The sequence below is a fragment of the Branchiostoma lanceolatum genome, chromosome 5, assembly GCF_035083965.1.
Source record: "Branchiostoma lanceolatum isolate klBraLanc5 chromosome 5, klBraLanc5.hap2, whole genome shotgun sequence".
NCBI classification, from domain to species: Eukaryota; Metazoa; Chordata; class Leptocardii; order Amphioxiformes; family Branchiostomatidae; genus Branchiostoma; species Branchiostoma lanceolatum.
The window spans coordinates 15,191,992-15,208,092 of NC_089726.1; the positions used below are offsets into that span (position 1 = coordinate 15,191,992).

At 44.7% G+C, this 16,101-nt stretch overlaps 2 protein-coding genes across 3 annotated transcripts; one reads left to right on the top strand and one right to left on the bottom strand.

Annotated features, from left to right (window-relative positions):
* The first annotated feature begins 2,311 nt into the window (after positions 1 to 2,311).
* LOC136435394 (uncharacterized) lies at positions 2,312 to 8,397 on the top strand. The gene is made up of 3 exons (XM_066428862.1): positions 2,312 to 3,615; positions 4,698 to 6,070; positions 7,383 to 8,397. Exon 1 carries the CDS (start codon positions 2,527 to 2,529, stop codon positions 3,163 to 3,165), a length of 639 nt encoding a protein of 212 aa, XP_066284959.1. The 5' UTR covers positions 2,312 to 2,526; the 3' UTR covers positions 3,166 to 3,615; positions 4,698 to 6,070; positions 7,383 to 8,397.
* A 314-nt stretch (positions 8,398 to 8,711) lies between these two features.
* Positions 8,712 to 15,857, bottom strand: LOC136435395 (tubulin alpha chain, testis-specific-like). 2 transcript variants are annotated; one of them, XM_066428863.1, is made up of 8 exons: positions 15,604 to 15,857; positions 13,275 to 13,503; positions 12,321 to 12,469; positions 11,584 to 11,736; positions 10,505 to 10,882; positions 9,987 to 10,106; positions 9,578 to 9,771; positions 8,712 to 9,227 (listed from the first exon to the last, which is right to left on the bottom strand). In XM_066428863.1, the coding sequence occupies exons 1-8, from the start codon at positions 15,763 to 15,765 to the stop codon at positions 9,092 to 9,094; spliced, it is 1,521 nt and encodes a 506-aa protein (XP_066284960.1). In that variant the 5' UTR covers positions 15,766 to 15,857; the 3' UTR covers positions 8,712 to 9,091. The 2 variants fall into 2 exon arrangements, with proteins under 2 accessions (XP_066284960.1, XP_066284961.1); XM_066428864.1 differs by lacking the exon at positions 15,604 to 15,857 and adding an exon at positions 14,497 to 14,585.
* Between the last annotated feature and the right edge of the window lie 244 nt (positions 15,858 to 16,101).

Here is a 16,101-nt window from a genome sequence, read left to right on the forward strand (position 1 = left end):
CTGTTTCAGGGGAAAGATATACGTCCATGATGTTTGATGCATGGCGCCTTTGCCAGTTTTCCGATGTTAAAAGCCTTTACAGAGACCGGTTCCACATGATTGGACGGCAACGCCACGAGGTGCTGTTGCGCACTACTTAAGGGAGTTTCCGCTGTTGCTTGCACCATTGACAACCTGTTGAACCAGCAGTCTTACTGGTCTTGGACAGTCAGTCACCAGAGAACGTACCCGAGCCGCGCGCAGCAATGTCGCTGAGTTCGTCATGTCAGACAGCTCAATGCCGTTGAGGATGTTGTGGAGAGTTTATTTCGCACATAAGGATCTGACAATCCAGGTACGTGGTTCTATAGTGTCAGGAAGAAGAAAGCACCTTCGAAAAAGCGCAACGCTATCAGATTTTGAGATAGCCATGTCTGCCTTTTAGTATTTTCGAGTACTTTTGCATGCATGCAGGATGATCATCCTCTCGCTCGTCCGCAACCTTTTGAATTTTGCTATGAAGTGTACATCCACACTGCAGTGACAAAATCTACGGTTGTCCGCCCTTTGCCGCTTAGAGCATTCACGTAGACATAGTATAGGCAGGTGTGAAGAAGATATTCTTAGATTCCATTGACATCTGACAGACAACACCTTAGGACTAATGTTCGACCAATTAAGACCTAAGTGCCTTTTGAATCTATCGGTGAATCGATCAAGAGATCGACGTGTGCATTCTCGGATTGCTTCCCAGGCGAGCTTTTGGCTTTGTCGGAAGTACGTGAGTTGTAGAGCAATGGTTGTCTACACTTTCGTGTTATTCCTTTAGGCTCTGGGAAATCGATGAACCTGGCCCGACCTCTGGTTGTGAAGAACTTGCTGAAGGGAAAGCCACTCAAAGTACTTTAGTTAGATTGGAGTTGTGTAGGCTCCTGTTACGGACTGATAAGGAAATATGTGTACATGTACAGCAAGACTGTCTTATTAACGTAGGATTGATGTTCAGGGGAGCGAAGTATTGGAGACATATATATCAATAAATGATTCACAGGTATTTCATCAAGTCTGGAGGGAAATTTGACTTTGTCTTGGGTTTGAAAGAAAGCTATACATAAATGTATTGCAGTCTACAGATAACTTGGAGACCTCAATGTACCTATTCTTCAAATCGATTTTGCGCTTTGCTGTTGTGGAATGCAACTAATCCTACCTCAATGGAGTTCATTATGGAGCAGCCACATATTTCACAGAAAATGTTGTGCTCGGTTATACGTCTAAGAAACCCCCCCCCCTTGTTACACGAGTGTGTAAATATCCACGATTTACAACCCTTTTCGTGAGTATGGGTAGCTCCCCTGTTGAATAAAGCTCCTCGCATATCCCTAGTGCTTTTCCCTATCCTTTGTAGAAATGACAGGGTGATTTTTCACAGTTGAAATCGCGGCGGTTTCCTATTTTCTCGTGCGTTCTGCTCCATCTTTATTTACTACCTCGGCGCAAGCGTCGCATTCTCAGCATGCATGTCGCGACGTTGACTGGTTGACACAAAGAAGCCGTGCCTGTGGTGTCACTAAAGATGGATACTTTGGATTTATCGTTGACACTTGCGTGCAGGAGCTCTAAACTCTTGCAAGGTGTGTACATCAGTCAACTCTTTAGAAACGATCAGGGGTGGGATTTGATGTCGGAACGAGCAACGTTTTCATAAATTACGTCAAATTTTGAGCATTACCGTAATCCTGATTTCTGGCATAGATCGGGTACTCACATGGGAGCAATATCAAAAGGAAAAATTCATGCAGCAGAACTTCTATATAGGCAGTCTATCTTAAAAATGCTACTGGAGTGCCTTTTTACGACAAGAACGCTAGACCCTTATTTTCTGATGCGCGACCTCAAAACGGTAGTTTAGGTGGCGACCAGTGATGTTGAAGTCATCCGAGTTCACTGTACCTATCTACTACCCTCAGACGGCATTCTCTGCAATGAAGTACAAAGAAGCAAGACACGCACAGAAACATGTCTATTAGGTACGCTTCTGTCTGGAATCCGTTCGGTGTCCGTGCCACTCAAGGTGTTCTTAGGAGAAGACTGCCTGAGTGCGATAAGGAGTTCATTCTGGTTGTGGTGCTCGAGTGTGAATTTTGAATAAAGGAACTATTCAAGTCATATATAGGAGACAATATGATCAATGTAATACAAAATGAGAGAAAACATTGCCATAAAAATATTCTGTAGCCTCTCATTAAGTTTTTATGATTCTACCGACTCCTTTACTTTACGCCACCATGTTTCTTATCTACTAGCAGGATCTTTCAACCATTACAGGGAGTCTGCGTCAGACGTATGTTTAATGCATGTTTAAAACATCAGTTCAAGAAGTCGTTGCGATTGCTGTCAATATGTATCAGGGTTTTTCGTATGCGGGTAGTTCACCCAGGGGTTTGCCACCGCAGCAGGGTTTCATTATCAGTCCCCTAGAGGAGAGTTTTGAGCATTTAGGAACACTGAGCCCGTAACGCCAGCGTGTACTTTCCTTTTGCAGATATGATGAACGAGACGGTGAACTGTACCGGGGCACCGGAGGAGGTCTACACGGGTAGCGGATGGGGCCTGCCGCCGATCGCCGTCATCGTCTCGGCAGTGTTGTTCATCTGCTTCTTGCTGAGTATCTTGATAAGCAAGGCGTTTCAGTACCTGGTGAACAACACCAATTTGATCGTTCCCGTGGTGGAGGACAGACTGCAGCCGCCAGGGGGCCGACGACTCCGCGCCAGCAGAATCAGCCTTAGTTCTCTCGCGAGACGATCGAGAAGACGAAATGATGCGAGAGCTCGGCAGGTCGCGGTGAACGGACATGCCGGAGTCCTCAACGGAAACGGAAACACCGTCATGGCCTCGACGGTAGACGACGCGAGCGCCAGAGAACGGAAACACTCCTCCGATGCCGGGCTGCGTCCTCACCACACCGTCTCCATGCCGGAAATAACCGACGTCCGGAACGGAATGACGGACGTCCGGACTGGACCCGACGAATTCCGGAATTCTAGTAGATCATCACTGAGGACGGACACAATCAACAGCCCCCGTCTGCCCTGGACGAAAAAACGGAGCAAAAGCTGCAGGACTAAATCAGACAGAACGCCGTGGGTGGACATCCCGGTTGTGATTGTCCATCCGCCCTAGCGTCAACAACAGTGAGGAGCATGCACTATGTACTGTCACGTCGCGTATTGACTATATATGTAACGTGGCTCAAGTTGCAATGACGTTTTCTTCCATCGCCAATGTCTGTGATCGTGGACAAAAAATCAATCTTTTAAATGGAGACAATTGTCAAGACACGTCTTGTACATGTCTTAAATAGTGTTTCTTTAAATATCCCAGAAACCAAAGAAGATACATGAGCTCTCCCATAATGACATCCCTATGAGGTTGCGTACATAAATCTACAATTAGCACCGGAACACGTATAGGGAGAAATGGCAACAGGAAGACAGGAAAAAGCCCATACATCACAGATACACATGTCTCCTCGTGGCCCGTGACTCCACATTCAATCTGGGACTCAGTGCGCTCACACTGCACGAAGTGCGTCCTTTGCACGTAACACTGATCAAGATTCCATAACATGAGGTAATGTATGAATAGAGTTTGTTTTTAATTTAATGAACGTATACAGATCAGATTGCAACTATGATTCTTTCTAATATATGGAGTGTGATGACCGCTACAATAAGGAGGTTCATTGTTCCAACAGCGCAGGCGCAACGAAATGCATTGTGAACATTATGTCAAAGATGAAGGCCCTTAACTTGTAGCTCTTGTCTTGACCATACTTGGTAGCATATCCAGACGTGTTTTGTTGTATGACCTTTGACATATTACCAAAAGTGCATTTTGCAGCGCATGCGCTGTTGGAACAACGAATCTCCTTATTGTAGCAGCCATCATATTCGACGGCACTTGCCGGATCTTAGAATTCAAGCAGTGTTCAGGGTGTAAGTGCAAATGTGACTTTTTCGTACACTTGACAATTAGATAAATTGCATGCAGAGCTCTAAATTAATCAAAGATGTTTGGCAAGAATGCTTACTACGGAAAGATGCAATAGTGCGAGAAAATGAACTCACTGAATTTTCCATGGACCCCAGGGAATTTCTTCCTATTTTAAAGTTTCCCGATGAAACCACTTCGGTTTGGCAGTAATTATCAACATGATCAAGGAGCTAAATAGAAGCCCAGATACACGTTGTTATCAAATGTATCAAAACCCTAACAGATTGGAGCCGTAGTGAACAGTGGAGAGGACCCTTAAGCGTGATCAGACGATCTTACTCACTTTTGATAAGATACGTCATACCCTGGGACAGGCTCCACAAATTCATGATTCAGAATGACCCGGGGAAATCTCGGCTGCGTCAAGACGATAGGAAAATGCCATTTTTCTTCAGCTCGGGGGAACACACTTGAACTTGATTACTCTATTCTGGGGCAATTTGTGGACGAACGAGAGTGGGCGGATAAGATGGATCATGCCACTGGACTTGAAAAATGGGCAAAAGAATGGAAATAGTGCCAGAAAGAATAAAACAGGTGCCGATTTTTAATGTCTAATTGGGATAGTAGTGAAAGTTTAGCTCAGCCTACGACCTACAATACAGCTAAGGCCTACATTAAACCCAGGATCAACTGCAGCCGTTTTCTCACATTTTCAGGTTGGACACGCTGGTGTTTCCCTTCAAGTACTCCCACCGCATCAACGAAATGATGAAAAGCGCCATCTACTGACAATGTATACAAGTACAGCACATGGTCTGAGACACGGAGAGAAAACGAAATGACAGCTCATGACAATATTACACTTGGAGTCGGTTCTCGGTACAGTGTTCTGTCAAGATTTTTCAATTGTTTGGACTGCTGAAGGAAATACATATCAGTCCTCTGCGAATTCTCATTTTGACAGAATACAACTGAATAGGCATGGAGAAGTAGGAAGTAATTAATTGTTATTTCTAATTGCTTTCTTTCCAAACAACACATTCCCGTTTATCTTGAAATCAATATATCAATGACATACATATATAGTAAGGGAAGATGATGCTGGTAGTATGGGGAAAGTATGAATTATCAGTTATCGTGCGAGCTAGACATTTGAATCACTTGAGAAAACATGCTTTGTATGCAAAAATCATGAAGATGTGCTACAGAGAAAAGTCACCGTATGTCATGAGAGATCAGTTGGAGTTACACGTACAAAACTCGTCAGTCCAGTCCTTACCTAGGAAAAAACAGACTGTTTTGTTTGTATGAATGACGGGGTCGTCTCTATGGCAGGAGAAAACTCAATAATCTGAGAACAAAGAGCACCTTCGTGCCGGGATCACGTCCGATTACGCCGGTGTGGTTTAGCGGGAACGCAAGTGCACCATCTCTCACGGCAACACTGAAAATTGACGGTGGAAAAAATCAGCTTTTCAGCCTCAAGCCGTGACGAAAGGTCACCGAAGACGGAGGGTTTGGTCTGCGCCGCATCGAGAGTCAACAGGCGGGGACATTCAAGCTAAATTACCGTGAAGTGTGCCGAAAGGCTGGCCGCGGATGATTTGACGGAGACAGCACGTGTTAGCAAATTAGCCCGCTAACTGAACCGCTATGTCACCATACAAAGCCGGGAACGACAGGAAAATGAACAACTATTTCGATGATGGTCCGTTTAATTACTAAAGAGCACAGAAGTGCTTCAGCGACCTTTACAAGAGCGAGACTTAAATAACGGCTTGACGGCTTAACGGAGTTGGCAGTATTTGTTTCGACCGCGATAGGTTGGTGTGTTTTGAAGTGTTTGTTCTGGGTGTTTTGTTGGATCAACATCGGTATCCAGGACCCCTGGGGTCAAAAGTTGCTTCGACTGCGACAGACAGAGAAACGGAAAGACACTACGAACAGTTAAGACCCGTTTTATTTCGAAACGAGGCGGCCTCAACATTCTGTAAGGCATTGGTAACCAAGTGAGAGGTAATATCAACACAGCACCAGGACTAAGCCGGCACCTGGCGGCGAAAAGAAGACAACGTTTCCGTCTCGCAAGGTAAGCCACCATGCCTGACTGCCCCGCCATGTTTTTTTAGTTCTACGGCCGGGCTCTGGTATTTACCGTGTCTCCTTTGTGCTACCTCCTTTGTGGACTATTAACTTTTTATCGTTAAAACGGAACCACTGTATGTATTTTGATTATCCGATGCCGACAAAAAGGTTGACCAAAATTTTAGGCACATTCTTATAACAGTTGGCTCGTTGTCAAAATGAGTTTGAAACGTTAGGACAACGTTAATATGTCCCATGTTTGTCTAAAATGCAGAGTGTTGGCATATAATTAGGTTTCTCGCCGTTTGAAACACAATTACCATTTTGTGTGGTGTTGTGTGACTGAAACGTTTTTTTCGTGAACATTGTGTCCTTCCGCGGTGTTTTCGGGTGCTGTAAAGGTGCCATGGTTGACATTGTTTCTTCCCTAATGTGATTTTCATGAGGTTCACACCTTGTTAACTCTCCTTAGATAAGGTACGGTGAGTTACCGAGAGGTTATTAACCTGTCGGCGGGACAGAGCATTGCGCATACCGCACATTTCGTACAATCGCACCAGTCAACAGGACTTGGTTACACTAACATTCTCTAACCCAATTCCGACGGGCCAAAACAGATAATCACATGCTTCTTTTGTGAGGCCATTTTGTTGGAGCTAGGTAAACATTCTAACACAGAAAATAAAGCGGGCTTATCCTGGTTGTTTTCCCAGTTAAGTCAGAATATTTCTGTCAAATTTGAACATAACTACTACCAACCATTCATAATAGACCAACTATAACCAACTATTCTGAATATATTCTGAAAGCATGTTAGAAATGTTAGCCAAAGATATTTCAAATATTGATATTTCTGCATTCTTTCTCAAACATTTTAGCTTTGAAAGGCCGTGTGCATAATACGTCTGTTGATTATATGTTTCTGTAGGCAAGTTATTTATAATACATGAGCCCGCATGCTGCGTTATCGATTGGTCCCAAATCTCTGGTCTGAGATGTCTCACAATCAACGGTCAGAAATAACAAAGGATAGCGGTAGATAGCTAGTCTACATGGCTACAACGCGAATCTCATGATTAATGGTTTTCAAATCTTCAAACCCTTAACTCATCTCTTATCTAGAAAATGCTTTGTACTACGGGCCACATGCTAGTTGGGCAGCCCTGGCTGTGCGTGTTGAAAATGCAAACCAATAGATATATAAATAAATAGATAGTGTTTTAAAAAGGAATTAGGACTGCTATGACTACAGCAAAAAGCTATAGTTTAATCATCGTCCTTTAATTTGTTTTGTGTCCTCTTTGTCTCCATCTTAGATGCTCCTTGCTGTGATACCCTTTGAAGACCAAGGACCTTCCCAAACGACTCCACAAGACAGCAGCCTTACTGCGTCTTTACTTCGCTCCTTCAACGCAACCTCCAATTTCGTGATGTCATCCACACCTTCCAGCAACGTCACATCACAAACTGATGACGTCATCAATTCGACAGCTTCGACGTTTCATGACGTTGCAAACACAACGCAATCACCGGGACCGCCTGTACCAATACAGGAATTTCCTGTTGTGCTAGCTTTCGTTATTGTTATGATTGCCATCATCATATTGACTCTTGTGATCAGCTACACTTGTAACAAGCTTGCTACCTGCATCCACGAGCGCGAAGTAATCCGCAAGGTGGCGCCCGTGCTCAAACCCTCCATAGCCAACAGCATGCTGCCAGCGAAACCAAAGACTCGGGCAGGGCTGAACTGGAGAAAAGGGGTCAACCGGACGAAGATACAGATACAACCGACTGAGACGTCACGCAGTCAAGAGGAAACGCCAGAAACAAGCAGAACTGAGAAAAGAAAAGACAGTTTAGGCTACTTGAAGCCTCCTTCAGAAGATGCCCCACACCCAGGGCGTATTAGGCTCCCTCCCATACAAACAGATAGTCTAAGAAAAGATGCTCCTGATCCTATAACAGAAGAGCCTATACCAGATGTGATAGAAAATAGTTATAAGGAACTCACATTGCCTGACAGAAGAATGTCAAACGAAAACGGACTGTCTTGTACGTACCCGGCACAAGTGTACAGGGAAAGATTCGAATGTGAGCGGACGGAACTAATCTGAGTATGGGGGAGTTCAATACGTGCTGTTTCTAAAAAAAATTCATGAAAAGCCATTTACTGAATGAATTTACACAGTGACGATTATAATTCGTAGAAAATTCTCTTATGATGTAGATCATGAATCAATCAGCAAACTATTTTCATGGAAAATATTGCTACTGAAAAATGACATTAATGTAATGTGATCACCTAGCTGATTAAAATCGATATTTTAACGGTCAGTATGAGGCTATTTATTGACTTGTCTGTTTGATGTCAAAGCAAGATAGTCAAAAAACCGTTCTTGGTGCCTTTTATACCATGTCCATGTAAACACTTACTCACATACCAAATATCATTACAATCCATCCAGCCAGAGGTCATAGGTTCTAAAGTTATGCAGACCACAACACACACACACACACACACACACACACACACACACACACACACACACACACACACACACACACATACACACACACACACACACGCACGCACACACACACATACACTCCAAAAACATATAATGATACAAAGACTGCCAAAATTTTGGCTTCTTTAGATTTATTCGTTTATTTTGTTTAACATTTCTTAAACTTCGACGAAAGAGCACTATGGCAACGTCAAAGGATTGCCTCCGTACCCTTCTGTAGTGAACTTATTCACTCAGTTCGTAGTACAAAAAACAAATGATAACTGTTTATTTCATATTCTGCTTTCTACGTACATGTACATGAGTTACCTTCCAGTGCCAATCATTGTTCATCGAAACGAGGGAGCTTTGGGATTCCTTTCTTTAAGGTTTTAACGTAAGAAGGAAATGCAGATCTTCAATCCATTGTAGAATTGCGATCATATTGTACGATATTTGTAGTAGGTGTACTTGATGTTTTGTGTAGTTTCTGGCTTGGCGTCGATTTAGATGATCTAATACTCCTCGTCTAGATCCTCCTCCCCCTCATCAATGGAGTCTGTCGCCACTTCTTCATAATCCTTCTCCAGCGCTGCCAGATCCTCCCGGGCCTCAGAGAACTCTCCCTCCTCCATGCCCTCCCCCACGTACCTGGGGAGCAGAAATGAACCGCCCCGGTTTAAGAGTGTTGTCTCTCATAATATACATGTTCAGCGATTGACAATTCAAATATTTATCTTTTATTTATGAAAAAAAAGAGGCATGCGAAATAAAATGTGGCTTTTTTCTGTCAGAATACTTTATTTCATCACGGGATAACGAAATCGTCATCATCATTCTCTCCCGCAATTGTTATTTCATATTTGTTAAGTCTGAAAATGTTATATCTTTCAACAGTGCGAATACCATTACAAGTACGAGGAAGAAGATTCGTCATTTAAAAAGAAAATGTATGCTAGTAATAGAAACGAAATGCTAGAAACTGAAACTGATAATCTTACCAGTGTACGAAGGCACGCTTGGCATACATCAGGTCAAACTTGTGGTCTAGCCTGGCCCAGGCCTCGGCGATGGCGGTGGTGTTGCTCAGCATGCAGACGGCACGGGGCACCTTGGCCAGGTCTCCGCCCGGCACAGCCGTGGGGGGCTGGTAGTTGATGCCGACCTTGAAGCCGGTCGGGCACCAGTCTACGAACTGTGGGGTTTAGTAGAAATATTTCTGTCTCATATAAATGTACAATTTTGCTTCAGATGTAGTGTCATTCTGTGTTCTTACGCACATATTTGCATTATCGCAAATTTAAGGTTTGACGTGATTAAGCACAGTGTATTACCAGGAGTGTGCTTACATCTGAGTCAACACATCACTACATGCGTAAGTTTAGCGCTCGCCGGGAAAGGCTGCAGTACCTGGATGGTCCGCTTGGTCTTGATGGTGGCGATGGCAGCGTTGACGTCCTTCGGCACCACGTCACCGCGGTACAGCATGCAGCAGGCCATGTACTTCCCGTGGCGGGGGTCACATTTCACCTGGGGGAGAAGATCGCTGAAGATTTAATAAATGTGCAAAGATCAGCTAAGGGCAGTAGAAGTGTTGCGGGGTCGTGGGGTCGTGTGGCGTAACGGCAGGGTGTTCGGCCCAGAACCCAACGGTCCCAGGTTGGAATCCACTGACGCCACCGATGTTGCGCCCTTGGGAAAGGCACTTTACATAACTTTCCTCACTCCATCCAGGTGTAGAAATGGGTATATTGTTCTCTGTACGTGGCACTGTTGCAATAAGTTATGAAAAACTTGTGTGCAGTTCCACGTCGTCCTTGTCTGTCCGAAAACGAAGTAAAAAAAAGGGAAGAAATGTTGCTATCGAAGTCTCGTTTTTATCGGTTAAAAGTTACGATTATTTCCAAAAGTGACACCAAAGCCCTTACCATCTGGTTGGTGGGTTCGAAGCAGGCGTTGGTGATGTCGGCCACGCTGAGCGTCTCGTGGTACGCCTTCTCCGAGGAGATGATTGGAGCGTACGTCACCAGCGGGAAGTGGATCCGCGGGTACGGCACCAAGTTGGTCTGGAACTCCGTCAGGTCCACGTTCAGTGCGCCGTCGAACCGCAAGGAGGCGGTGATGGACGACACGATCTGGCCGATCAGACGGTTGAGGTTGACGTAGGTCGGCCGCTCGATGTCGAGGTTCCGGCGGCAGATGTCGAAGATAGCCTCGTTGTCGACCATGAAGGCGCAGTCGGAGTGCTCCAGGGTGGTATGGGTGGTCAGGATGGAGTTGTATGGTTCCACCACAGCAGTGGACACCTGTTAATTGAATAAAATATCTTTATTGTACATGTATGCTCTTACAAACAAAGTACAGACCATGGTTATAAAGTTGCCGTACAATTACAGTGATATAACAACTACAACTACAATGCCTAATCTATACAATAAGGACAACTATTCAAGTATCGAAAACTAGAGAGCTTATCTTGTATACAATTGAAAAGGATATTTCTCTAGATTTGGACCTTTTTTGTGAGTGAGCGTTTCATATTCACTTTTATACTTCTTTACATTGCTATCAAAAATCACGGGGATCCTACGTATACTTTACATAAGCAGTTCTACAGTTTGATGATAGCAGCTTTACACTACATAACGTTACAGTTTCTATACATGGCCATGTATTATCTCGTACCACGTACATGTACCTGATGGCGAACTCCAACTTGGACTTTTATTTTGTGATAATAAAAATCACGGAGACCATATCCAACATAAACAGTTCAACAGTTCAATGATAGCAACTTCACACTCTACTTGACACCATGGCCACAAATTGTGTCGTACCACGTACCTGAGGTAGACGGCGAACTCCAACTCGGACTTTTTGCCGTATGCTTCTTCAGTCTATTGTAAACAAAATTACGAAGACCCTACTTAACAAAAAGTGACCTGCAGTTCAATGGCAGCCACGTAACGCTAAAGTTTCTATCCATCACCACGTGTCCTGTACGTACCTGAGGTGCGGGGTAGATGGCGAACTCCAGTTTGGACTTCTTGCCGTAGTCCACGGACAGACGCTCCATCAGGAGCGAGGTGAACCCTGACCCTGTCCCGCCGCCGAAGCTGTGGAACACCAGGAAACCCTGCAGGCCTGTGCACTGATCCGCCTGGAGAATGAGTTAAACAGTTATCAATATGAACGTGGCCCAAAGCTGTAATGACACAGCAATGGTAACGAGAAGTGTACAGGTAGGCTCAACGGGCCTTTCATAGAAACGTCAAGGATTTAGGAAGATTTGTTATCCAGATAGAAAGTTAGGTGATACAAAGTTTCAGATAGACGTACACATTATTCACATAACGTTACATATACAAGGTACGTAGGCACACATATGTGTATATTCTCGGTCACTGATGAAAGATAGTGGATACTATCTTGAACATCGTTTTGTGCCTTTTCCCAAATCTGATCTTGACAAAACACGAAGGACAAAGGCACTTGGACAATGAATGCACAAATGTTTCAAAATTTGACTCTTGTCTTGACAATCTAAGCTTTTACTCTTACATAAGCATAGTTACATATTAAACTCAATTTCCAAATCAGAAAAATAGCACTATCCGTCATAGAGTTCGCCACATTTCAACTTTCCAGACTTAATTTCTCTGTCGATTCCAAACCCTCATTTGAACAGTGGTGTAAATTTCAACTTAAGTCCATTTCATCATTAGCAATTATCATTTTTCTCACCAGTTTACGAATCCGCTCCACCACCACATCCACGATCTCCTTGCCGACGGTGTAGTGGCCGCGCGCGTAGTTATTCGCCGCGTCCTCCTTGCCGGAGATGAGCTGCTCGGGGTGGAAGAGTGCACGGTACTCGCCCGTCCGCGTCTCGTCTGGGAGAGAAAGGAGGAATGAATGAATGAATGAATGAATGGATGAGAGAAGGAGTAAGAGAAAGAGGGAGGGAGGGAGGGGACGAAGCAGCAACTACTGTAAGTGCATTTAAGTCCGCGTGGTTTTTATTTTGCGCTAAGGCAAACATGGAGTGCTCGCGGTGGTTTAAAGTTCGCCACAGCGCTGAAGTCATATACTGCTACAGCATTGGACAACATTGTTTGCGGTGGTTTTAAGTTCGCGGTGAAACGGTCGCCGCAAAAACCGCGAACACAAAACCAGCGCGAGAACTTCTGCATTTACAGTATACTGAGATATTGTAAACCTTGCAAATTGCTGGTGTACAATGTTCGCCAGTACGATTTGGGAGTAGATAACAAAGTTATACACAACCAATTGTTACTTTACTAGCCGACGAACTACGGTGACAGTCTGGTTCTCCTTCGCACTGCAGCTAGGTGTCGCTGCTGCAGTTCGGAAAATGCGGTCCCAAACGTGAATTCATATACTGCAAATGCAGAAATGTTCGCGGTGGTTTTACGTTCGCGGTTTTCGCGGTGAACTTTCAGCGCGAACTTAAAACCACCGCGAAACTTTTTGCCCACCAATGACTGTAGCACTACTATTCATTCAAAGGCGAATTTAAAACCACCGCGAATACATTTTCTGCCTACCGCGAAATAGAAACCACGCGAAGTTAAAGAAATGCATTTACAGTACCCTCTCATCACAGTTCAAGATTTCGCAGTGCATTATGTTCCTCTTGCGGAGATGTACATGTGCGTCCGATTTTAAACTTCTTACCTATAACCGTGGGTTCGAGATCAACGAAGACCGCTCTGGGCACGTGCTTGCCGGAGTCGGTCTCGCTGAAGAAGGTGCTGAAGGAGTCGTCCCCGCTGAAGTTGGGCTGTTTGTGGTCCGCCTCCATGGTCCCGTCCTTCTGGATACCATGTTCCAGACAGTACAGCTCCCAGCATGCATTGCCGATCTGCACACCGGCCTGCCCCACGTGGATGGAGATACACTCACGCTGTGGGAGGGGAAAACAAGATGGCGGCAACTCAGTTAGGTGAAGTTACATACAAACGAACCCTTCTCTTCCTTTGTTATCCCGACATAACGTGTTAGTTCCTCATTTTCATCACATAGATTGAAGATTTTATGGGGTTTAGACACGTTTAGACAGCAGGGTGTTTGACTGTACCTACATCGCTGCAAAATCAAATCAGGATAACCTGACAACCTCCATGTTTAACCATCCAAAATGGCGGACAATATGCATGACGTCATAGTCACGTGAATGCAAACAGCCAGTATTCAAATAACAATGTTGCAAAAATATGACGGTAGATGGTAACGACGAATATTCGATGCAAAACATGTACTAGGAGCTGCAGGGATGACGCAACAACATGGCGGTGGTGCACCACGGAACACGAGTAAGTGTGTACTATCACACTTTAATGTTACCAACGATTATCGATATTTTGGACGTGACGGTTTTCACAAAGTATAGAGTTGAGCTGCGCACAAAACCCAAAGCCATGGCTAAGCATACTAATACAACCCGTACATGAAACTACTGCTCGTAATCATTCCGTGTCTTGGCATTTATCCATACATGGTGAGGCGTTTATCAAGTACACATAGACATATCGTCTAGCCGGCCTTCCCAAGGACACAGTCTGATCTTGAGATTATATCCCTTGATATCCGTTTTATTCCTCTAAGACAAAGTGTTTAGACTAACTGTTCAGTGATAAGTCACAGTTAGAAATCTGGCCACATGTCTTCAGAAAAATTGGTACATGAGATGCCAATTTTTCTGGAAAAAAACTTAACTAATGTAATGATCATTCAGACACGGTTCAACCCAATCCCATGATAGAATATCACTTCCAGCAGCATAAGATTACATCTAAAACCTTCACTCAGATAGATACAATCAAACCAATCCTCCTGTGGCCACGCCCACTTTGGGCGAGTGACACATCCGTAAACAAATGCCATGATTGGAAAATACCTGGGAAGCCTGGCCGAATGTCCTTCTGCTCATGGTGATTCCCTATGCCGGCTTTTATGGCATCAGATGTAATCCTGGCCGGGGTTCAACTCGTGCTGTCCCGCCCTATTAAACCCCGTATCAGATGTCCTAACTGGCATGTGCTTCTGCCGTCCCTATTTAAGGAAGCTGGGCTGCGCATATTTGTCTATCGTCCGTCGGGAGGGTACCGTGACACGCCGTCCATACCAGCCACGGACACGGAACCCACAGAACAACATGCGTATCAGGGCAGACATATTTTCTTACATGTTCCACAATGTTCTCTATGATATATGATGGAAAGGCACAGATATCTACCACGTTACAAAGAATTCTATTGATATTTGAAATGCGAATCTGTATACGAAATCTCAAAGAAGGAAGCTGCACCCCTCCCCATTCCCTACGCTTCTGTCCAAGAAGACCCTCCATCAGTACACAGTGCGTGGCCTTTTTCCGATCAATTCATGGGACCCGGACAGGGTAAACTCAATAGGGAGGTGTGGAATTCACAACCTTAGGGTGAACCCAAAAGTGAAAGTAGAGCGAATACCACGACAACAGATAGATGGAATGACTGTTGGTCAGTTCTGATGAAATTCGCCATAAAACACATCTGCTGATGATAACAAATACGCCACTGGTATTTCCGAAACTACTATCACATTTCAGAAACAAAATCTAAGTGTCGGATGCCCATGAGTAATCGTTCAATATTTGACCAGAATGATGAAATGTTCATCGATGACTTCTGCTCCTCAAATTCCCCACCCTGCCTCTGCCACTGTCTGCAATGTTATACGTATGTGCAATAAAACCTTACCTATTTACGCTTATCATGCATGTACCGTAGCACAGGTATATGGTAGACACCTTATGATAAATGTAGCGAGATAGGTAAATCTTTCGTACCGCAATGCGGTAAAAAAAACCCACAGGGTCCCGCGAGACACACCCATGGAACAACCAACGAATTTTGACAAGTCGCCCTTGGCTATGACACGTCTATCATGTTACCGTCTAGAAACGTACATATTTACTCACACACATCGCAATCATCTCAACAATTCCCTCGCATCTACCTACCATTTTCGTAGTCTGGCTTTGGCACTTAGATTCACAGGGTAGACAGGCAAACTGGCACGGAGTGTCTTCTCGAGATGTTCGACGGATCTCTTGAAGCACTGCAAATGGATATGTCGCAAACAGCCGGCTGCTATTTATAGAGAGGCCCCTACCGGCCGGCATCGATGGCGTAACACACGCTATTTTGAGGCGGCTGGTTCAGGCAGGGGGAGGGTTGGCTTCTCTGAAGTCGGTCGATGACAGATGTGACGAGCGGCTCACGGTGTGACGGTCGGCTGTGTGACGATCGGGAACCGAATGGATTCCGAACCCATCAGTAATATCCCGCTGGCCGCACTGCACGTCCAGCGCGCATCAATCCTCTCAAACCCATGGAAACCGTCCAATGGCAGCTGCTGCAGTAAAACTCCAACACTAGCTAGCACACGCAGTGACCGTTTCTCAACTCTGTATACTAGACAAGAGTAGAATTAGAACAGCCTACCGTTGCACTAAGAT